The 24,933-nt window shown below is 40.5% G+C and overlaps 1 protein-coding gene across 4 annotated transcripts in view; it reads left to right on the top strand.

Annotated features, from left to right (window-relative positions):
- The first annotated feature begins 127 nt into the window (after positions 1–127).
- PKNOX1 (PBX/knotted 1 homeobox 1) overlaps positions 128–24,933 on the top strand; it is a 30,720-nt gene continuing 5,914 nt past the window's right edge. The window contains exons 1-12 of one of the 4 annotated variants that reach the window (XM_081003709.1): positions 128–242; positions 8,966–9,056; positions 10,625–10,712; positions 13,444–13,574; positions 14,803–14,974; positions 16,831–17,001; positions 17,318–17,395; positions 19,134–19,233; positions 20,041–20,138; positions 20,242–20,370; positions 23,340–23,416; positions 24,032–24,204. In XM_081003709.1, the coding sequence (XP_080859835.1) occupies positions 10,662–10,712; positions 13,444–13,574; positions 14,803–14,974; positions 16,831–17,001; positions 17,318–17,395; positions 19,134–19,233; positions 20,041–20,138; positions 20,242–20,370; positions 23,340–23,416; positions 24,032–24,204 (1,180 nt within the window). In that variant the 5' untranslated portion in view covers positions 128–242; positions 8,966–9,056; positions 10,625–10,661. The remainder of the gene's footprint in view (positions 243–8,965; positions 9,057–10,624; positions 10,713–13,443; positions 13,575–14,802; positions 14,975–16,830; positions 17,002–17,317; positions 17,396–19,133; positions 19,234–20,040; positions 20,139–20,241; positions 20,371–23,339; positions 23,417–24,031; positions 24,205–24,933) is intronic. The other 3 variants (XM_081003711.1, XM_081003712.1, XM_081003710.1) reach the window with 3 other exon arrangements.

Here is a 24,933-nt window from a genome sequence, read left to right on the forward strand (position 1 = left end):
CGGCACCTTTGCCACCGCCCCGCCCCTTCACCGAGGAGTGCGTCGCGGTGGGCGTATCTAAAAACACGACGTGCCCCGCTCCCTCGCTGAATATTGATGAGACGCCTGGTGCAGCGCGGTGGCGTCCGGCGCGGCGCGACAGGCGATTGGATAAGGCCGTGTGTGCGTGGTGACGCGCGTCGCGGCGGTGCGGGTCCCGATTGCTGCAGCCGCTTGTCAGTGTGACGAAGATTGGCACCCAGGTAAGCGCTGTCACTCAAACCTGCTCCTAGCCAGCCAGCCAGCCATCCATCACGGCGCGCCCGCCGCCGCTGTCGGCCGTCTTGGCTCCGCCGCGCAAACAGGCCCGGGGATGTGGGGCAGAGTGGGGGGAGGCGAGCCCGCCATACGGAATAGCGGGGCGGGGGCATCCGCACCGTAACCTACCCGGAGGGGGGGGGTTAGGGGCGTCGGCAGGCAGGCGCGAGGAAAGGGAGGGGAGGGGGGAGTGAGGAAATTTCTGGAACAGCCGCCGACTGGCCGTTGGCTCTTGTAGGAGGCGGCGCGTGCGCGCGCGCGCTCACTCCGTGGAAGGGGAAGGTGTCGCGCGCCTCAGGGGGTGGAGTAGGTATGGGGGGGAGGGAAAGGGCAACAGCTGTTTGTGGCGCGAGGCGGCGTGGAGGGCGGTATTTAAAAGGGGGCCATTTTCGGGGACATTCCTGCGCTGTGGACTCGGAAGCGGCGGGGAGAGCCGGGGGGTGGGTGGGTTGTGGCAGCTGCTTGGTAGTCGCCCCGCGCGTCCGTTTGCTTCCTCGAGTGCGGTTCGGGCTCCCTCCCCGTGAGGGAAGAGCCTTTCTTCGTCGTTTCAAACAACCCTCCTTTTCCTCACCTCACAAACCGGGGCGGAGGGGGGCGGACGGGCGGGTACGCAGCGTTGTTAAGTGTTGGGGAAATCCATGGGAATTGTCGTTATGTGTAACCCGGTTGTTGCTAATAAACGTGAGGCGTTTTGCCGCCTCCTGGTTTCTGAGCCTTCCTTTTTCCCCAGATGTTTGCTTAGTAACCTGCCTTCAGTCCTAACGAAAGCCAGGAATATGTATTTCACATAAAAAAATAGTGGTGGAGACGTAAATGCACCCATACACGATAGAAAGGACTAAAACAACAGATCATCCACCTGTCCCCTGAGTAAATGTTAGCAGTTTTTTACTTGGCTATATATGGGAAAAGATATCTTTGGAACTGGCATTGAAAGTGCAAGTGCCAACTTCTGACAGAACTGGGAAAGTATGACATTTTCCTTGATGCAAGTACCACTTAAAAAAAAAAAGTGTGTGTGATCATGTTCTCCAGGCTCAGCTTGATTATGATGTTGGTAAACATCATGAGGTGCCAGTTCACTATTCTTGCACTAGATCATTGCCTATAAACCTGTTCAGGTTCCAGTGTTCAAATGCATTAATCAAGAAACCAAGAAATAAAATGATTTAAATTTTAAATGGTAACGGCTGTCTTTTAAAAACACATTGAAGAAAAAATTGGTTCAGAGCTTCTCTTGGGCATCCCTTCAATTCAATTTTGAAAAACCAGGAGGAAGTGGTATATGTAACACAACAGTGCTGGGATTTAAGAAAAGCACCAAATTTTAAAGGATAAGTGCTGGTTTGCAGGCACTCAAATTCAGAGGCTAGGAGAAATTTCCTCACCAAGCTGATGATCTGCAACTGACTGTTGCCCTTGTAAACAATCTTACTAGTTTTGTGGTATAAGTGGAAGTATGCATGTTTTGTGCTAAACCAACATACAAGAGTTCTGTATATAAATAAGTGTATATTCTGTGCCAAAAAAGGGCTGATCTCTTGACATGTATAAATCAAACAAATGTAACAGATTTGCATGGATTTGTTAATTTTGCATAATTTTCTTGGTCACTTGGGGGAGAGCATGGTAGATACATTAAGAAATTCATTTGAAATGCACTCCAGCAATCTTGTTCAGCTGTTCCATCAATGTCAGCAAGAATTGTCTATATACTTTCAAGCCTATCTTTGCAAACCTAACAGAAATGTCATATTTTTAAGGGAAACTAAGATTCTCAGGATATTTAATTCTGGACTTGTGAGTCGCATTACAAAAATATGTACAAAGCCCTGACTATAAGTTTAATAAGTAAACATTGACATTTGGTCATGACTCACATGAATAAAGAGAATAAAGTCATTCTCAAGGACACTAGATTCTGAAAGATTGGTATGCAAAACTAGCTCAGATTTGCATATAAATTGAGCCATGTGAAATACTTGCAAAAGATGCTCCTGTACTGGGGAATGAGACTGGTGTTGCTATTGCCAGTATGCACATAACCTTGGGTAGCTGGGAGTGCTCTTAATCAGTCGAGGTTGGTATAGAACTGTGACCTTATCTAGAGAGGTCAGAACTTGACTCACTGTCCATGTTCTTGTTACCACCCAGTACAGATTATGTTAATGAACTTTACATGAGGCAGCATTTGAAGATGATTTAGAAACTTCAGCAGTGCAAAATATGGCTACCCTGTTACTAGTTGGGACTAGGAGGTCAGAACAGTTTGCACCAAATTTGTACCAATTACCTTGGTCGCCAGTGTGTTATCTTGTAAAAAAGCTTTAAAAAGTGGGCTGGATGTGGTAACTGTTGAGTGAATTTGTAGCTGGTTGACCGAATCCAAAGAGTGCTCACTAACGATTCCTCTTCAGGGAAAAAAAAGGGACAAGGGAGAGGCCACAGGGTTCTCCCTGGGTCCATTGTTCAACATCTTTATAAAGGACTTGGATGAAGGTGTTGAGGGGATGCCCATCAAATTTGCAGATGACACCAAACTGGGAGGGGTAGCCAATACAGCTGAATATAGAATCTGGATTCATGATTACTTTAATAGATTGAAGAACTGGGCCCAAACTAAAAGAATGAATTTCATTAGGGACAAATGTAAGGTTCTACACTTAGGTAGATCTCAGATCAGATGTGGCAACACGCTGAATTTAAGCATATTGGAGGAAAATAAAATAAACGGGATTCCCTCCATAACGGTGAGTGAACACTTAGGTAGGAAGAACCAGCTGCACAAATATAAGATGGAGGCCACCTGGATTACCAGTAATATATGTGAAAAGGCTCTAGGTTTACCAGTAATATATGTGAAAAGGCTCAGTGGACCACAAACTTAACAAGAGTCAACAGTTTAATGTAGTAGCAAAGAAAGCAAATGCTGTTCTAGGCTGCATCAACAGAAGGATAGTGTCCAGATCAAGGGAAGTAATAGTTCTGACCACACCTGGAGTACTGTGTCAAGTTCTGGGCAGCACAATTTAAGAAAAATATTTACAAGATGGAATGTGTGCAGAGAAGGGTAACCAACATGATAAAGGGTCTGGAAACCAAGCCTTATGAGGAACAGTTGAGGGAATTGGATATGTTTAGCCTGGTAAAGAGAAGATTGAGAGGAATCACAGAATTGTAGCCTTGGAGATATGATAGCCATCTTCAATAATAATAATTTTGTACCCCACCCATTCAACTGGGTTGCCCTAACTACTCTAGGTGGCTTCCAGCATAATATACAGAAAGGGCTATCACATGGAAGATGGAGCAAGCTTGTTTTCTCCTGCTCTGCAGGCTAGGACCTGAACTTAGGCATTCATGTTATAAGAAAGGATATTCCAACTAAACATCAGTTATAACTTTCTGACAAAGCTATTCGACAGTGGAATAGACTCTCACAAGAGGTGGTGGACTCTTCTTCCTTGGAGGTTTTCAAGCATCTTTCACGTGTGATCTAGTTGAGATTCCTGCATTGCAAGGAGTTGGATTAGATGGCCCTCGGAGTCCCTTCCAACTCTGTTATTCTTTGATTCTATGAACCCTGCTAGCCTGCCCACACAAGGAAATCCAAATTAAAGGTCCTACTCAGATACTCACCGCTAAAAACCAACTAGGCTGATAAAAGTCTAAGAAGGCAGACTCTATCCCTTATGTCATTTAAACAGGTCTTGAAGACATTTTTTCTGTGTCTTTTAATGACACAGAGTGGGTTATAAATGCAGTTTTAACACAGGTCTCACTGAGCTTTATTGTTTTATCACTGTTGGAGTTTTTTTTTCTTTAGTATTTAAAATTTGCTATTTTAAATAGTGTATATGCTGTATTTCAAGTTTGTATTTTAAGATGTGAGCTCCTCTGTGGAGCGTTTTCAAAATGTGGATTATAAATCCTTTGAGTGAATAATGCTGTTGACTTTCCACTGTATTGGTCTATCCCAGGCCAGAAGTAGTGCCGTGTTGCTTCTTCCATCCTTAGGCTACTAGTGCAATAGCCCAGTGGAAATACTGCTTGTGTGCTTGCTGCATGGAAAACATTTCTTAATTTTAGTGTGCAACTGTGCATAATTGTACCTTTAAGTTCTGATGAATTCAGACTTGCAAGATTAGGTCTTAGAAAGAAGTAATTTTAATTTGGGTTGCTACTGTTTTGTTCAGCAAGCATATGTAGATGGCTAAGCTGAATGCCAATTATGATATCTGAAATGATTCAGCAATAATGTGTGCACAGCTTGGTTCCCATATCTAAATTTCTACACTCTGCTATTATTGATCTCTTCATTCAAGATTTGTGGTCAGATTGCAGGTGCCCAAGCCACTGTGTCACTCACAGGAGAGACGCGTGGCTCAGGTACTCTGCAGGCCCCATGGTAAGTGCTGCCCCCGCTGTGGCGCCCAGTACTCCCCTAGCTACGTCTCTGAATAGTGAAAGGAGAGTACATACACATCCAACATCACCAAAAAGCTCGCATTTGGGGAGCAGTTCTAATAATTTGTGTTACTGTAAGGCTGTCATTGTGCAGCCCCATTTGGAGGATTAGTAGTACTGCATTACAATCCTGGATTTGCATGCAGAATGAGGTGGAGAGCAAAAAAAGAAGGCAGTTTGCACAATAGCAGTCACCATGACAGAAAGGGGTGAAGGTGAAAATGGAGGTGCAATGGGGGTTGTAAAAAAAAGGGGGGGAGTGAGAGGTATGGTAAAGCTGCTGAAGATTAAAGCAGGGGCATGAAAGGGTTTGCAGAATAGAAGGGGGTGGTAGCTTCATGATGGGATGCAAGGAGGTTACTATGGCGGTGGTTTGTGTGCAAGAGGGTGCACAAAGGCAGTGGGGAGATGAAGGTGAAAATGGATGCAAAAGGGAACCTCAGGAGTGAAGGGGAAAGTGGCTTCAGAAATGGGTTTGGGAAGGTGGAAAGTGATCATAGTAATTGCATGGGGTAGGAAGGGGATGCTCTAACGGCAAGTGGACTGAGCAGGGGTGCAACCCCTAGTGAAATACAAAGTGGCAAAATGCTTAACAGTTTTTCTAAAGTGCATTTTGCAGGTCATATATGCTACAGACAACCACACTAAAAAGTCAAACCTATTATAAGATAAGTCTCCTAGGATAATGTTAAGGGGCAAAATGCTTAGTAGTAAGGAGTTGCTCAAGTTCCTAATTTAGTGTTTGAATACCTTAGTATTGTGTTGTTTTGTGCAATTAGCTTTTGACTGTGGAAATCATTTTGGTGTGAACATGTCTTTTTGCTATCAAGGTAAGAGACTCATCAGAAAAGAACTCCAAGTGAACAGAAATTTAGGAAAAAATATAATTATGGAACCAATATAATTATGTATCAGTTGAGACTTCAGTTGTAAATTGTAAATTGAGACTTCAGTTGAGACTTGTAGTAAATTGTGATTGAAGTACCATAACTCTTATAGAGTAAATATGAAATCAGTTACCCATTCCTTGCTGGCAAATTAAAAAACAGCTCATTAGCTGAGGAAATTCCTCACCCTAGAACCAGCCCAGGGGTTTTAATCTCTTATGGTCAGTGCTTTTTTCCCTAAAAAAATGTTTAGGGGTACTCTCATTTTCCTACTCATTGAAATACTGCCTCTCAATGAGGCCAAACTTAGATTCACAAAATGTTTAGGGGTATGTGTACCCCTGCGTCCCCCCATAAAAAAGCACTGCTTATGGTAGCCAGCAACTTTTTTTTTTTAATAATATTTATTGATAATTTCAAGATTACAAGAAAAATAAAAAATAACAGACAACACTACAATACAAAAACAGAAAAAAGAAAAAGAAGACAATAAAAAAGATAAAAGCACAAAAAGTAAAAAAGAGAAAAAAGAGAAAAAAACACAAATCCCAAATTGCGTATCCATTATTTCCATTTGCTTGTTTCATTGACCTTCTTACACCTCCGTTTTTGTATTCTAATTTAATAATTTTTTCAGCAAATTCTTTCCATCTTTCTCAATTTTTGTTACAAAATTTATCTTAACAATTTAACCTAATAATTAACTCAACAAATCCTTACCATCTTTCCCCATATTCTATTATTCAGATTACCTTTATTTAACCTTATCTTACCCCTAAGTGCCTTAAAATTTAAATCTTAAATTTCAAATATTCATAACTCCTAATATCATTTCTGCTAGAGTCGTATAGTTTCATTCCCACATTTTCCCTAATATTCATTAGCTAATTCTAAAATAAAAAAAGTTTCCATTATAAATTCTCTTCCAATCATCATCCAGCGTCTCTTCTTCCTGGTCTCGGGTCATGTCAGTCCTTATTGTCCTTATTGTCCATTCTGTCTAGTCCATCAACCTGGAAGCCTTATGTCCGAGGCCCTTAAATCTCTTCCATGTCCCTTCTGCAATTCTTCTTCATCTTGTTTGTGCTTGCCCTTTTCCTTGTCTCTTATTGGTCTCTGTCTTAGTTTCTTTCCTTTCTCATTGAGGAGTAGGTCTCTGGGGGATTCCAGCCAAAAATTATCTCCATCGCCCTTCATCCAGCTCACCCATTCCCCACAGTCCCACTCCCCACAGTCCTCGATGTAATCCAAAATGAATTTAAAATCAAATTTCAGAGTCTCTCCAAAGCTAGAAGTCTCCTCATCTCCAAACTCCCCTTGGCCCACTCCAGCTTCAATCTTCAATGACAGTAACTTATGCTCCTGTAGGACCTCGGGTCTCTCCATTTGTACTATTTGAGGTGCAGCCACATCCTCCTCCGTTGTCAACTGCGCTTGCCCAATCGGTACGGATTGATAGGTTGGTTCTTGAATGATTTCTGTATCAATGTTATTAACCACAACAGTCAATTCCAATTTCTCATTCATCAAATCCATCTTTACATGCATCTGTTCCAGCAGAGTATTTGTCTTGCATAGAGCAACAAGCAGCCAGTCTTTCTCCCAGCTCATCTTTATTCAAGGTCGAAAAAAGTCTGTTCCCACAGTCTTAATCTCACAGATGTTGGGTCTCAAATATGCTGCAACAACAATTTAGCAAGCTCCCTCTAGAGGAGACAATCCACTTGTAGCCTTTTTTTTTTTTTTTAAAGACAAAGGAAAGTTACTTTCACTTTTCAGATATTTCAGACGTTTTTCAGATATTTTGTTTCTTTAAGATGCAAAAGGCAACATTAGAATCAACTTGTTTCTCTTCACTGGCTATCTGTCAAAGTGTTGCGTTCACCGTCAATGAACCTCAGCAACAGTTTCTGTCTCTCACACTCCGTTCCCAGGTTAGAGATGATGGAAACTTATCCTTCTTCACTCCCTCTCCTGCTAGAGTTAAACAGAGTCCCCCCCCCTTTTCTCCTGCTTCCAAGGGGGGTTTCAGTGGTTCTAAATGAAGGAAATTTAGTCCTTTTTTGACAGCTTCCCGGCTTTAGCTTGCAAAGTTTTTGCTTTAGTCTATATACAAAGAAACGGAAGGCGGACTTCCTGTTTACACCTTCCCGCTTCGTTACCAAATTAAAACAATTTCTTGATCCAATTTTCCGTTTCTACTCACGGGTACTTGTTTTAAGTCCAATTGTCCACAGGAAAAAGTCAGCACTCTCTGGCAGTGGCTGTGCGGCTTCACTCCGTGAAAGTAGCGGTCAGTTCGTAGCACCGCGCTTCTCACCCCACTTCGCTCCGGAGCCCCCAAATGGGATTCCCCGCGAGTAGGGGGGCGCTTCTGGTGCCCTGCCGAACCCCACGTTCCCAGGCTTCCTCCGCCTGGGATTTCTAGCGGGTCCCCACCTTCACCGCGGCGGGAAGACCCAGTTTTCACGGAGCCCGTTCCTCCGGTCGGAGGAACTCCGCCATTCACCAATGGCGCTGACCCGGAAGTCCCAACTTTTTGAAATTACCATTTGAAACTGTACACTAAGGATTGCAAGATTTCTTCCAAAGTTGTCCCCAGGGTAGACTGCCAAAAATAGAGGAGCTACTAACAAAATAGATTGCAATTCCTTTGGGAATCTCTTCTCTCATGATCTTACGTGTCTCCATTACATTCTCTAATCCAGTATGAGGTAGTAAATGAAAGGCTACTTCCTGAGAACTTAGGCATGTATATATATTTTTAAACAGAGCCCTATCTGTCCCAAAATTGATTTGTTTGAAGTACATTTCCACAACAAAACTTAAAACTGGGGCATTTGCTTCACATATCTTTCTGGTTAATGAGCTAACAGCATGAATAAGATATGTGTAAAACCAGTAGACACAGTAGTTCTGATGGCTACTTTCTATCTCTAAAGTTTGAGAACTTTCAGGACCATGCTTAGTCAACAGGTTGAGAAACAAGCTCATGAGAGCCACAGATTATGTTTTGCACATTGATGGATACAGATGAAAGCAGCCTGATAGCAATGGTGCTGGACAATGAAGCTTCCTGGTGTTTGAAAAGCTTGAGAGCCTCTGTTGCAAGAGCTGTTTGTTGTTGACAACCTGTATTTTATGTAGATTGTTTCCATATGACTTTCTTGTGGCTCTTTGTGGCTCCAAATTTGACAACATTCTGCTTGTTGCCCACTCCTATCCCCATTGAATGTGTGTGTGTAGGGTGGGGAGTGAGTTTTCAAAGGAATGATAAGTTTTTGCTTGCTTTCTATGCTATTTTGCTTGCCTAGGGAAGAAAAATGGAGGCTTCTCTGCTTGTTGCTGAAAATGCATATGAAAATAAGCAAAGGAAGATAAACCTGACCATCAGAAATTCTTCAGGTGAAACTTCTCCCAGCATAGTTGCAGTTAGAAATTTGGGAACAAATTATGCTCTTCTAATGTAAAAAGTCTCCATGTTGCGTCTCCTGCATGTTTTCTGCAGTATCTGATGCATCATGTGAGTGATCTTTGCATTTTTAGTGCACAGATTATATGTCTTAATGTATATCCTCAAGGGCTGTGTATGCCTGCATCTGTGTACTGATTCACACATTTAAACTGGCTGCTTATTTCATCCATAGGGACAGGTTGTACACCAAGCTTTACAATGTACACAGATATAATATGTAGCAGGAGAAAAAGTGTCCCTGTAGTAGGAGAAATGACTGGTGCCAGGCTGTATTTTTGTGCCGCCCAGTTTACACAGGTTGTGCTGCATCAACTTTTCCAAACCTGTTCCTGCAATATGCTTTAGACCAGGCATCCCCAAACTTGGCCCTCCAGCTGTTTTGGGACTACAATTCCCATCATCCACGACCACTGGTCCTGTTGGCTAGGGATGATGGGAGTTGCAGTCCCAAAACAGCTGGAGGGCCGAGTTTGGGGATGCCTTCTTTAGACTATAAGACCCATCCAACATCCCCTCACCACTGGTCATGATGGCTGGGACTCATAGCAGTTGTACTCCAAAACATTGTAGGGCATCACATTAGGGAAAATTGCTTGACATGTGTATGAAAGAAAAGAAGCAGCTCACTGTACCAAATTCCTAATGGGGCCTAGTAATATCATCCACAATGATGATGTGGAGGAGTCTGCCCCTTTTGGGATTTCTGGCTTGCTGGACTCAGTGCTCCCTTTGGCATACAAAGAGACACCACCTCTGTGTAGCATATACACATGAGGAAAGCTATATGTGTTCTATGTGAGAAATGCCAGGAGTTTTATAGTTGCTATTCCTTGTTGCAGCCACCGAAAAATATATGTGTCCTATGTGAGAGATTCCCTTTGTTTTTAAAATTATCATAATTGTTCCTTAGTGCTGCTACTAGATGATTTTCAGCTTTCTTTATAACCTCCAAATGTAAAAAGAGATCTAACTTCAGGGTATGTGCCATCTGGTCTTGTGACTGCGACCAGTATCAAATATTCTTTAAGAGGGAATATTTTGAAAAACAAGAATTTTCACAGTGGGTTTGCATTGTTCATTGTCCTGCATTCTTTTGTCGTACATCCCTTTTGACATTTTTATTTTTGCTAGTGAAACCACTATATGATATCCATATATAAAAGTTTGATCATTTATTTTGTGCCACTAACGTGTGATTTTAGTTGCACATTTGTTGTGCAACTCTTCATTGCAATAAAGAGCAAGATCAAGTGGCTAACCATATTGCATTTATCACTTTTTCTGCCAAATATGATTTAATAGTTACATTGACTGCTTTTGTCAAAAAGGGTTTGAGAACATTCCTGAGATCCTCTAGGTTGGTGTAGCAAATACATGTGATTGCATTCTCAATCCCTTCTGCCCCTATTCTGCTGCTGAACATGCAGATGTCAGTTATGTAATTTGTATTCGATAACATCCAGTGAAAATACTAACCTTTTTGGATTTCCCCCCTAAGGTATGATGATTTGACTTTATAAGAACCCTAAGTAACCATGATGGCAACGCAGACATTAAGTATAGACAACTATCAAGATGGGCAACAAGTAAGAACATTTTTAAATAAAAAAATGAAAAATATGAACTGCACCATAGTAGGTAAAAATAATATGTTAAATAATTATGGTGTCCAAGACATGAAACTACTTCCGTCCGATCTATATTACTTTTCCTCTGCTGTTATTTTGATATGGTACCTAAGTCACACCACTGGCTTGCCCTTTGCCCATTTTCTAGTGCTCTTAAGCTGCTTTCTAGAAAGGTAGGAAACAACGGAATTTCCAGAAGCAAAAATTATTTAGGATTGATTCCTTGATATTATTAGTTTTATTATTATTACATTTATCCGTCGCTTTATACGATAAAAATTCTCAAAGTGACTTGCCAAGGTAAAATACATGAAAGCAATTCAAAACCAGAAAAAAATATAAAACTATGAACAATACAAAGCATACATAAATTGCTTATCTAGCATTATATTAATAAGGACAAGTCCTACCTACCCCACTCAAAACCCCACTCAAAGCTAAGCATCACCATAGGAGGTAACATTAATTAACCAAAGACCTGGATAAAGAAAAAGGACTTAGCATGGTGCCTAAAGATTAACGAGAAGACTCTAGGCATCTGTTCCTGGGGAGAGCATACCACAGAGCGTGCCAGAATAGGCCCAGCACAGCCTATTATGACTGAGACAACTCTCCAGGGTGTCGGACAAAGATAGCGCCCATCACTTGTTACCTGATGCTTTTAACCGGCAGTGCTGGGATCTTCTGCATGCAGTGCATGTGTTCAGCCACTGAGCTTCTGCTCTAAACTTGCTGAACCAGGTTTTATTTTGTTTTGTCATTTAGCCCCTCTCTCTCGCACACATGTACACAAACAATTATTTTGTGAAATATTGCCTAAACGTTGCTATTGAACTTGTTTAGCTGCTTGGGTTGTCAACCATATAATGTTGTACTTATCTATGTGGTATTTTGACTGTTAGCAGTTATTTTGTTGAATAAGTAAGGGGTGGGGGTGGGGAGAAGCGTCTAGGCACCTGATGAGGTTATGTTGTCTTTTTTTACTTGCTTAGTTGTATCAGTTGACTTTAGGGAAAATATCACAGCATGTGGCCATAAACAAATTTCTAGGTGATCCTAGAGTGGCTTTTTTTTTCGTATACAGTACTTCTGATTTTACAGCGGAACTGACTATTGTACTATCCCCTGAAATTTGTAAACTAATTACAATGCAATCATATATATTATATATGTTCAGTTGTAAGTCCTGTAGGAGTGCATAGAATTCCATCCTTAGTTTACTTTTGATTTTATATATAATAATAATAATAATAATAATAATAATAATAATAATTTATTTGTACCCCGCCCATCTGGCTGGGTTTCCCCAGTCACTCTGGGCGGCTTCCACAGAAACAAAAAATACACTAAAATCACACATTAAAAACTTCCCTGAACAGGGCTGCCTTAAGATGTCTTCTGAATGTCAGGTAATTGTTGATCGCTTTGACATCTGATGGGAAGGCGTTCCACAGGGTGGGCGCCACTACCGAGAAGGCCCTCTGCCTGGTTCCCTGTAGCTTTGCTTCTCGCAGTGAGGGAACCGCCAGACGGCCCTCAGCGCTGGACCTCAGTGTACGGGCAGAACGATGGGGGTGGAGACGCTCCTTCAGGTATACCTGGGCTTCAGGTATATGCCTGGGTTTGTTCAGCAACTCCAGAAAAAGCACCCAAATTGCTCCTTCTTGCATTCGTTTGGCATTGCTCTTAATGGTTTCATGACTTACTTAGCTATCTCTTAATTTCTCAAATCGTTCAGCTTGTTACAAGATGGGTAATAGTGTTTGAACATAATGTTCACTTTGTGCAAATTGTGTAGCAGTAGTCCTTTAACCTATCCAGGTCTTCCACAGCAGTACGAGGGCATGGTGCAGAGCTGCAGGTAGGAGTTACTAGTATTTCCCCAGATTTCACGGACAGAAGAAAATATTGTGACCATAGTCCTACAGTTAGATTGTTTTATTGCCCTTACTGACTAGTCTAATTCATAATAAACTGCAACTTCCTATCAAAAAGTAGATATATTGGATCTTTCTCGTATTTTTTTCACAAACTCTTTAACATATATACAAAAGTCCTTATTTATATTCAGTACAGAACAAACAGTGAAACATTTCATATTTAATATTGAAACACCTAAAAATCAAGCTATATGCTTTTCATAAAATAATTGTGAAATGGTCCCTCCTTTGCAATATCTCTGAAGAATTATATGCACTCCAGTGCCTAAAATAAAGCCTGAAATCTTAAACATTCTTAATTAGAAATGAGCTCTATTGAGTTTTCAAGTAAATGTGTAGCATACAGAATTATTTCTAATGATAATTTCTGTTTGCAAATGACATTTTGCCTATTGCGGATGTTTTCAAGGTCTGCTTTCTTAAAGTGATTTTTGTTGAAGCAGTGTATGTGTAGCTTTATCCAAAAATAGCTGGCTTATGAAACGCAGGATTCTGTAACAGACAATTGACTAAAAGAAACCTACTAATGGGAGTCAAACTTGTAGTGACCTTTCCACTATCTTCCTGCCTCCAAATGTTGCAAGGATTAAATGAGTTGTTTGTTAAATGCTTGTTATTTTTGTGTGGTTGCCAAGTCATACCAACCTTCTGGCAACTTACTAGGCCTTTGGCTTTCTCTTTGCTTAGAAAATGAACCATTTTGTTGTGAATCTATGCTGTTGGCAATATAAAGCATCTTTCTTTTCCAGCAGATGCAAGTAGTAACAGAATTAAAAACTGAGCAGGATCCAAACTGCTTGGAAGCAGATGCAGGAGGATTGAGTCCTTCCCCGGTAGAGTCCCAGACTCCGATGGATGCAGATAAGCAGGCTATTTACAGGTAGCAGTATTCACAAGATGAGCTGTTTCTAGTAGTAAAATGTATCATTCTCTTTAGTAGGTCATGGGGTGGTTCTCAAATCATGGGGTGATGCTTGTGTGGGCAGGAGACATGGAACATGTGGAAGGGGACACACACTGTTCTAGACATGATAAGATCTTGAGGCTGATGCATCTTTCCCCCCTCACCAGCCAAGCCGTGGGTGGGATTAGAGTTCTCTAGAATATCCTCATTGGATTTGTAGGGGCAACTGCTCCCCCATTCATTGACTTGGGAAAAGGTGCTACTTTGTACTAATGCTGTTTTCCTATTTGTGGTTTTAGGAGGTGTCAAATATAACTTGTTCAGTTTTCCCTTCCTAATTCCAGTATTGAATTAGTGCCTAGACCAAAGTTTGTTGCACATATCAGTGCAGCTGGGGAGGTTGGTGATAGGTTGGGGTACTCAGAAAGTAGAATAAGTTTAGAAGAGGAGGCCTAAGCTTAAATCAGCCAACGTATTGTAACTTGTCAAGAAGTTCATACATTTGGGGTTTTCTAATTACTGTGAGATGGTTAATACATATTTTCATGCTTAAGACTGAAATCTATACATTTACAAGAGACTAAGCCCTACTGAGGACAGAAGGCTTGTGCAGTAAGTTCTACTACCTTCTGTTGGCGTTAAACATACTTAAGTGTTCAGGATTGTGAGCCGCGTCTCAGGGCAAAGCTTTTTATTGTCTTTGTATTTAGTTATATATATTTGTCTAAACTTGCTTTCTGTTAGAGCTACATCCTTACAATCTTAGAAAATAAAGTATGGCATCCCTACTAGATTATGTTTTTTAAAAAACATACAATTGTATTAAATTTCAGGCTTTTTAGGGTCTTTATTTGAACAGAGCTTAATAAAAACGTAAGTGAGACCCAATAGTTCAAGCTACCCATCAGTATCATTTACGTCAAACTGTGGGATGACATTGATATTTAAATGATTCCAAAGTTAGCAGTATTTGATCCATGCTAAAAAGAAGAGCAAATAAGGGAGATCACAGTATATTCAGTTCCGATCCTAGCATAGTAATTGCTAATGTAACTTTATTACATTAAATGTAATACTAATGTAATAATCTAAAATAATAGGATTGTATGTATGCAATGTCCAGATCGCTCAGAATTTTTTATCAAACTGACTTGCACATAGACATTTCAAGAGACCTACAATTTGCTTGTCTTTTTATTCCTAGACATCCACTGTTCCCCTTATTAGCACTATTATTTGAAAAATGTGAACAATCCACACAAGGCTCAGAAGGCACAACGTCTGCAAGTTTTGATGTAGATATTGAAAACTTTGTTAGGAAGCAGGAGAAGGAAGGAAAACCATTTTTTTGTGAAGATCCAGAAACAGATAATCTAGTAAGTAAAAACATTTTAGAGAAGATTTCAATTTATTTATAAAATCTTTATATTTGAAAAAAGTAAATTGATATTGAGAAAACTGAATTGTGAAATGTCAACTAAAAGAAGTTGAAATTTACAGCCCTTGGTAGCAGCAGACATTCCCTGTCAGTATTACTAACAAAAGCTCCTCCATCACATAGCGAATTATCAACTTGGCTAGCTTCTTTTTTTAGATAGTTGTTTGTTTGTAGTAAATCTGTCTGCTTCATGAGACTCTTTTGACATATCAATATGTTTTCCAGTGAGTCAGATGTTCTTATTTGTAGGGTTTTGGTTGTTTGCATTTAATTTGCTGTCCTCCTCCACTACTTCCTCAATTCCTTCCATTCCCCTCCTCTCTCCCCACCCACCCAGCTGGGATTTGTGGTTTACATCTCAACAAACCATTTGATTTAATATGGTTGCTTGAAAGAACCCTGATTGGCTCTTTACTGTGCATGTAGTTCCTTAAGTGGAAACTTCATGATATTTTGTGCCTGCTGATTCTGGCAATTGAGGTGCTGCCTGAATATTGAGCTTATATCCAGAGGCCCTTCTCCTGGTGCCACTGCCTTCTGATATGGGGCAGGTAGTGACCAGGTGAAGAACCCATTCAGAGATGCAGTCTGCTTATTGAACTCTCTCCTTTGTGTGAACATCCATTTGTGGAATATGGCTTCTACCAGGGGCGTAGGAAGTGGGGGTGCGAACCACCCTGGGTGTCATCCCTGAGGGGGTGATAAAATGGCACACCACAGGGGGGGGCGGCACTTACCGCGGGGCCTGGTCTGCAGCGCGCCCAGGCCACGCGTCTCTCCTGGAAGTGACGTGGTGGCTCGAGGCTGCACGCTGCCTAAAATGGCAGCGTGGGGCTTGCGCCCGCCAGGTGGACTCCATGGGCAGCTCGCTGTGCCTCCCCCCGGGCAGATCGCCGCCCTGCCCCCTGGGTGGATCGCCCCGCTCCTGCTGCTCCGAGTGCCGGAGCAGCTAGCTACGCCCCTGGCTTCTAGTTTCCTCTATCCTTCCACACAGCTTCAAAATCTGCTCAAGATTCTTGGGGCACGTGGGCAGCTGCAGTGGATAAAGATGAGAAACCAGAAGTGCTGTTGTGCAAGTGGATTTTCATTGTGCTCTTTGTGATTCCTTTTTACTCAGAGCTTTTATGCCTTTTCTGCTTTTAATGTTGATTACTCCTGATTCTTTTCCACTTTTTTTCTGCCACTGATTGTAGATTGCATCATCTTGTAATTTTATGTTTTAATTATTGTATTTTTATTCTGTAAGTGTAAGCCACTCTGAGGCTGCATTTTCTTAACAAGTAAAATAAATTGAGTGGTTGGCTTTGTGCCAAATGCACATCTGATTGTACTTGAGTTGACACTTGAAGATAATGCATATTGCTATTTCTGATCAGCTCAACTACTTATCATAAGGAAGTTGGGTATGTGAAAATCTCTGCATGTTGTTCATTGGAAACTTGTATAAGAAGAAAAATGGAAAAGGTGGGCTAAATAGGAGGGCTGCATCATACATGATAATCTGCACAAATCAGATCTGTGTAGAAAAATGCATTTATATAGCCTATACATGCTGTGGGCAGTCCCCAGTTTTGTGCAAGCAGTTAACAGTGTACAGTACACAGTTTCCCACATTGAGACAATATATGGGTAGGAGAAAGCAACAATAATTATAAACAGCCCTTTTGAAAATAAGCAAAAAAGTAGCTCAAACATATATTGAACAACTTCGCACACTGTAAATGACATATGCAAATGTTTGTTTTCATTGGTTTTTTACTTGTCTCTGAATTCTTTCTCTTTTCCCTCTTTTAGATGGTAAAGGCAATTCAGGTTTTACGAATTCATCTACTTGAGCTAGAAAAAGTTAATGAGCTCTGTAAGGATTTCTGTAGTCGCTATATTGCCTGTCTGAAAACGAAAATGAACAGTGAAACTCTGCTAAGTGGAGAATCTGGGAGTCCTTATTCACCTGTACAACCCCAGGTACCTTTCATGCTAACTGAAATATATTTTCTTTATTTGATTTATAATCTACATTATCCCAAAGACTCAGGATAGGTAAGATTAGTTTTTAAAACAAAGAAAGAAAGAGCAGATAAAATATAAATTACTATGTTAATATTGGTTGAATTTGTAAACCATGCAATTTACAAATAGATGATCTGTGACTGGCAAGCTAGCAGTTTTTAAGTTTTGTGATATTGTTAAGATTATAAGATCTCCCTTTTTCTTAGTAGTCACGTACATGGAAATGTAATTCTTAAAGAATGATCATAATCTATCAACTCTTTGTCTGCAGTCCAGCAACTTTAAACATGATAGAGATAGCTTGGATTTGCTGGAGCAGCTGTCTTCATGGAAAGAGTCACCAGAAAATGTGAGCAGTAGAGCAAAAATGACACGATTATCATTGCACCTCTTTGGCACTACCTCCTTAGCCTAATTTGGGGGTTGGCTTTGTTCATCTCATTGTAGATAATGGCCCCATCCCAGCAAGTGGTGATTTATATGTAGAAATAGGGTTCTGTGATTGCTCTCTCATCACATACACAAGGCTTCAGGACATAAAATAAAGCTCCTCACATCCCACAGCCTGCATTCCATGCACATAAGGGCCCAAAAGCTGTGTTATACAAATTCAGATCTCTTGGACTCAGAATTGTTTGCTCTGTTTGGCAAAGTCTGTTATAAGGCCTCAGGTACCTGATACTTTATATCCTTTTATAGAGATACCAGATTTTAAGCCTGGAACCATTTGGAAAATATTGCTCTACCACTGAGCTATGGGCCCACCTATACATAACACCTATAATGAAAAATGTGTCCATGCAGGCACTCTGTTTTGTTTAATTTATTGGAAAGTGTAAAAAACCAACTGCTACACTGAAGTATTATATTTTTGAAATTGAATTGCTAGTAACTGGAGGAACAGAAGTTGGTAGATAATTTCATATCTTGTTCATTCCCTCTCTTTTCCTTGAACATAAGTCAAAATGCCATCAGAATTGCTATAATTTCAGAGCACACCTCTCAAAACTTTAGCATATGGCTACATTCACCATTCATACCATGAGAGCTCTCCTAGAAACCAGTCAGACAACATCTGCTCACAAGTTCCATGGCATAAATTTAGTTTATCACGATTAGTATTGAGATACTGGTGTATGTTTTTGAACTTCTTCATTGTGTTTCATTACATCCATCATGCCAGCCCCATGTCAATGTACTAATTGTAAATTGCATTGTCATCTAGACTTACCTGTAGATTTGGCTGATACCTCAATAAATCAGATAAATTTTAAGTTTGCAAAATATCCAAAAAGTTCAAATTTTAAGTGCTTGAAACTTTACATTTTCTGTGGAAAACAATGAACTATTGACCATGTTTAATTGTGAGGATTCGTGCATTTTTCTAGCATTAACTTTAGAAGGGCTAGAATTTCACCCCCAACAATACAGTGTTATATATATTCTGACTGTACATGTGGTTGCCATATTTTTTTACTTATAACACAATTCTAAACAAGTCTATTCTGAAGTCCCAATGAGTTCAGTAAGACGTACTTCCAGGTAATAGGGTTGCAGCCATAAGCATATTTGCATAACCTTTTCTTTTCTTTTTTAAGAAATGTTGGGATATTTTAAATTATTGTAGAATAACAATTCCTAAATATGTCGTGCATTGACTAAAATTTATCAATTGTCTCTTTTACAAGCACTTTGATTACAGTAGCATGTGACTAGGCTAATATTAAATGGGATAAGCACTGTCAGCTGGGTTATTTCTGATCCAGAATTTGCATATCTGTTCTATATTCTGATAGGTGGTTCAATGTGGAGAAGAAAACCCACATTTGGATAACCAAATATAAACGCAACATACTGTCAAACTGAAATATCTAGGTTATCTACCACCTCCTTTCATTGAATTTCCTTCTCATACTAGTTTCATCACTGTTTTTGATCATACTGGTTGGTAGTGATGACATCATCATTATCCTCATCGGGTTTATGTTTTGAACATCTCATATTTGGTACAGTACCATTTCAACTTAAAGTGATAGGAGCATCCTTTGTTATAAGTTCATGTAATTTTTGTTGTTTACTATTTCTAGCCAATTCAAAGTGCCATCACAGGTACGCTCAGTCCCCAGGGGATTATGGTACCTGCATCAGCCTTGCAGCAGGGAAATGTAACTATGGCAACCGTTGCAGGTAGGAAGCACTGAATAAAAATTCAAACCCTGCGCGCATCGTAGATGTAGTTTGTGTCTGTTAAGTGACTAAGAAAAGGAATTCTTGAGATGATTTTTTGATTACTATGTTTATATGTCGCCTTTCTGCCTGTGCAGTCAAGGTCATTTACAATTTAAAATAATGGCATATAAGCAGGTAGGCATGGTATAAAAAATGGGGGGGGGGGGAGAGGATGGGGAAGGATGAGGAAAACGAGAACATTCAGTACAAATGCATACAAAATAACTGATAAAATGACCAGGTTGACTGAAGCAGACAGTTATGGGAGGCAGCCAAGCCAATGAAATGGGCCATGTTTATGGCTCTCCTATTGAAGCAGCCATGTGGAATGTTTGTTTTATTAAGTTTTTTGTATCCTCATTTTTTATTTTTCTGTTGTGAGTAGCCCTGTGATCTTTGGATGAAGGGCAGTATGCAAATTCAATAAATAATAATAATAATGGCCGCTGATGAAAACATTATTATTTTATATTATTCAAATACAAATTATTATGCAACCAACTGGCCTAACATCTTCACAATAATGGCTATATGGAAAGGTGAATCAAATGCAATTGTCTATTCTTCTTTTTTAAAAAACAAACAAACAAGCAAGCTTATGTAAAATTATAGTGAAGTTAAAATTGTAGCGAAGTTTTAAAGTAAGTTTTGTGTGTTGTGTAAATAGTTTATTGTTTTCTTTGTTTAATGACATCTATATGAAAATGTTATCATCATACTGTGCCTTTGCTGTAGTGTAATATTGCTATATTATATTCTTTTAAGGTGGTACGGTGTATCAGCCAGTGACTGTGGTCACGCCTCAAGGTCAAGTAGTGACACAAGCTTTGTCACCTGGAACCATCAGGATCCAGAATTCACAGGTTTGTTTTATATTATAAGCATTTTTTAGTGAAATATTTAAAAAAAACATGGTAATATTATGGTGTGTTAGTAACTGCCTGCTACGTCTGAATCTCTGTGCAGCTCCAGTTACAATTAAACCAAGATTTAAGCATCTTGCATCAAGATGACGGGTCATCAAAAAATAAAAGAGGAGTTCTTCCAAAGCATGCTACAAATGTGATGAGGTCTTGGCTTTTTCAGCACATAGGGGTAAGGTTGATCACAGTGATTTGGGAATCACTACTGTTCTGATAATTTCTGCTGGTATCTGCATGAGGGGAAAATGTTTTGGCAAAATCTGAAGCTTTTAACTACCTACTCAGAATATATTAACTTGGTATATTAGAGTTGAATCAGGCACAAATTCAGTGGATGTCTATTATATAACCTTGTGATCTTAAATTTTAGAGATATTTTTGGTTTTATTACATCATGCTGAGGATTTTTTTTAATCCTGTGCTCCCTTGAACAGTAGTCCTTTGAGGGATATATTTATATCTCTGTTAATCTGAACAGTTCCTAGGGGGCTAGAATGCAGTAGCATGTTTCTTTGTGCAGATTGCCTTACTAAATGCACTCCACACTCTCAAAAGGGGCCTTGTTAGCTTAGGGTCACACATGTTTCCTGTAATACCTACATGCATAGTAAGTTACATTATGATCTGAAAGGTCAGACAAAAGTTTTTACAGGTTTTCTTCTTAATTCACATGTTATATGTAGTTTTGTAAAGAATTCAGTCCCTTTGGCTGTATGTTTTTGGAGGTAGGGGAGGAACGCTCAACAGGAATGCTCCACAGTCCATGTACTCGTGATCAAATTTATTATACTCAATCCCCTCAAATTGTACTGTTTAGGCAGCAGTATTTTCAGCTCTAGCAGATAGAGCAATATATGTAACAAGCTACCAGTGCTGGTGGCTTCATCCAAAGGTATTAAAATAACTTGAACTTTCTGCATGGCTAAATGTAATATGTGGTCCAGTATTCCCTTTTGAACTGTACTGCATAACATCTTATGATACTAAGGAGACAAAAATGGGTCTGTATTACCGTATTTTTTGCACCATAACACTCACTTTTTTCCTCCTAGAAAGTAAGGGGAAATGTCTGTGCGTGTTATGGAGCGAATGCCTGCGGGTGGCGGGGGGGATCTGCTGCAGTCGTGAGCAGAGGATCCATGGTTCCCCTTCCTTCCCTCCTCCGTGATTACAAAGCATAGATCCACATTGATCCTCAGGATTTTTGCATTGGGCTACTCCAAACTCACTGTCAGATCACATGTCTGTGGCCACAGCATGAACCACAAAAATCATATATCCACTATTTCGTTTAGAATATTTTTTTTCTTGTTTTCCTCCTCTAAAAACTACGTGCGTATTATGGTCTGGTGCGTGTTATAGAGCGAAAAATACGGTAATTCTTAACAGTTCCTGATAAATTACTGTATTTTTCGCCCTATAGGATGCACTTTTTCCCCTCCAAAAATGAAGGGGAAATCTGTGTGCGTCCTATGGGGCGAATACAGGCTTTCGCTGAAGCTTGGAGAGCGAGAGGGGTTGGTGCGCACCGACCCCTCTTGCTCTCCAGGCTTCAGGAAGCTATCCGCAAGCCTGGGGAGCCCGTGGGAGTTCCCGCAGGGCTCTCTAGGCTGTGAATAGCAGCCTGTCGCGCGGGGCGCCCTGAAGCGGAGCGCCCTGTGCGCCGGAGAGACATCGGCCAGCCCCACAAGCTCGGGGGACAGAGGGGAGGCGCAGCGCCGCCATCCTGCTGTTCCGTGACCTGGTTTTGGGGGGGAAATAAAGGGGGAAAAATTCCTTTATTTCCCCCCCCCCCCAAAAAAAACTAGGTGCGTCCTATGGGACGGAGTGTCCTATGGGACGAAAAATACGGTACTAGAATTACTATACTAAGTACATTATAGATAGTACTAGAAATAGCTATGTTTCTCTTGTAGATATTTAACTGGTAATGCTTTTATTTAACTCCACACGGTATTTCATCCCTACCATATGACACAATGTGATAAATCCAGCTTTATCACATGCTGTGTTCCCCAAGGATCATGCCATCTAGCAAGGACAGCTGGGAGAATAATCCCCTCCCCCACATGGACATTTAAGGATAAAGTTATATTGTTAATTCTTTTTTAAAAATCATGTAGTGGTCAACCTGGTTATCATTTGAAGGTTGAAGTTGAAGTCCTTTCTGGCTTTCTTTTAGGTTTCATGACTTCACTGGATATTAGATTTGCACAGAGCTAGGTTAAAGTTGTTCTGAAGCTAGCACTTGCCTTCTTTTTTTCCTGGGAGGGAATGTTTTTTATTGCACCCATTTAAATAATAAATGCTTGACAGTTTACTATCTACTTCTTCTGTTACTGTGCTAAGCATTTTAATAATCTCAGTTTATATTGCACCCAGTTACTAATTGTCTTATCAGTTATGCCTAAACTGGGCCAGTAACTGTCAATGGATCAGGGATATCAGCAAAGATTGGTCTGCCAGCTAATATGCTGAAAAGATAGAGAATTAAAATTTTCTGTGAGAATTCGGGGGGGGGGGGGAATACATTCATTACATCTGGGGGAAACTGGCTAGTTAATTTTATGATTTCATAAAAGTTAATATAGCAACAAAAAAATGAGACTAAAGGGTTTTTTAAAAAGTACAGAGGAAAAAGAGTATGGAGATTCCCGCAGGTGACAGAATCCTTGAAGTTATTGTAGATTTCCTTTCCCTTGCAGTCATTTTCAATTCCTTACCTGTGAATAAAATTTTTCTGGGAACTAGCACCAGAGACTATAGAAATTGGAGTACTAGGGATGAGAAAGCGTTGGTTTTTGTAATAGCAGTGAGTATTTTAAGTTCACAGAAGTAGGAGTCTAAATAATAATGTTCCTTTCATTATTAGAGTAATAAATTATTATCTGTAATCGGTGTCATAAAATCAACATATTACATAAAACAATGAAAATTTCAATCTACACATATGAAATCATTGTGATGTGTGTTGTCAAAAATTAGTTTATCTGGTCAGAAATTATCTAATTAGCATAGAATTAATCCCACACTAAATTGTATTCATTTTGCTTTATGGTTGCAGATTTTTGTATTGTGCTTATTGCATATCTTTAAAGAGCAAAGTTCTTATAACTTTTCCAACCCCCTTCCTGTCTGTAGCATCCATATCCAACAGAGGATGAGAAAAAACAGATAGCAGCACAAACCAATCTGACATTACTTCAGGTTAACAACTGGTAAGATACAACGAATATGCCACTTTTTGTGTTACAAAATTCACCTATATTGAAAAGTCACATAGAAATATACAGCATTTTCCTTTGGGCTGCTATGTAAAGCTAAAACTGGACGGGATTGATGTAGGGCAGAGGTGGTCATGGGCCAGATCCTTACTGGAATCATCCTTGACAAGTGAGTATGCCACATGATTGACAGGTGTGTTGTCCTGCCCAGCTGTGAGAATCCCTTGTGCAGGATTTGCATTTTGGTACCACTTCATCAGGCCCATGTTCTGTGCTTTGGGAAGATCCGAACAAAGGACTGGCAAAGTGATTGTTTCCCCACTCCTCTCCTTTGACAGGACAGGAGAAACAAGGAGCACCTGGACCAAGCAGAATCACCCTCCCTTCACATTGACTAATGTTGTGTGGAGGCAGGCAATCTTGCTAAGCACTGAATTTCAGTATGCCATAAAGCTCCCTGCAGGGAACTCTCTACCACACCAAAGGCAGCAGAATCATACTCCCTTTGTATCAGCCAAGTGTGTGTGTGTTCCTGCTTAGCACTGGGCTTGGGTATAGAGAGTCTGATTTTACGGATGTGTTCATAAGATTCATTTTTGGTCATTTTAGGTTTATCAATGCTAGAAGACGAATTCTTCAGCCAATGTTGGACTCCAGCTGTTCTGAAACTCCAAAAACAAAGAAGAAAACAGCTCAAAACCGACCAGTTCAAAGGTTCTGGCCAGACTCCATTGCATCAGGAGTAGCTCAGCATCAATCAAATGAACTTACAATGTCCGATGGTAAGCAGATTCCTCAGCTACTTTATTTACTCTTTGCAAACTGGATGCAAAGAGTATCCTGAGCCTGTCAGACAATTTCGCAAACAGTTTGTATGAATGAAAGGGGTGCAATCTCTCTAGTAAAAATAAACCCTTGAAGTAAATAGATTTCAGAGCAATTCTAACCCCCAACTTGAAGCACTGCTGCTCACACTGTCGAAGGCAAACCAGTTGGGGGCCAGTTTCCTCTTCTGCCGTGCCAGCTCCAGGCTGGTGCAGCAGGGGGTGGGTCTGAATTGGGCCTCTTTTCTGGCATTCAGCCTGCTGAGGATCCATCAGATTCATCCCCAGCCCTGATTCAGCACTGTAGCACCCTGCTTTGGGGGTCTACACTAGTTACCACCAATGGGAATACTGCTGGAGGTAGCTGCCCAATCAGCTGTGCTTTCAGCATGGGCATCTGCAGCCAGTGGAGCCCACTGGAGCCAAGTAGAGGGACACCTCTACCCAGCTGTAGCTCCCTCCATCAGCACTGATCAGGCAGTTAGGAACATGCCCTTAGCATAGCAGCAGTTCTTCATGGATCACATGATCCATGTGCCAAATTGGATTATTTTGCCCTCCTATGTATCAGCACCATTCATATAAACAGAGGTCTGTAATGGCTCAATGTGGTTAAACATACCTGTGTCTGATACACACTTTCAGCCTCACACATGTTTATTCAGAAGCAAGTTCCACTTTGTTCAC

The sequence above is a fragment of the Podarcis pityusensis genome (assembly GCF_964106645.2).
Source record: "Podarcis pityusensis genome assembly, chromosome: 4".
NCBI lineage: Eukaryota > Metazoa > Chordata > Lepidosauria > Squamata > Lacertidae > Podarcis > Podarcis pityusensis.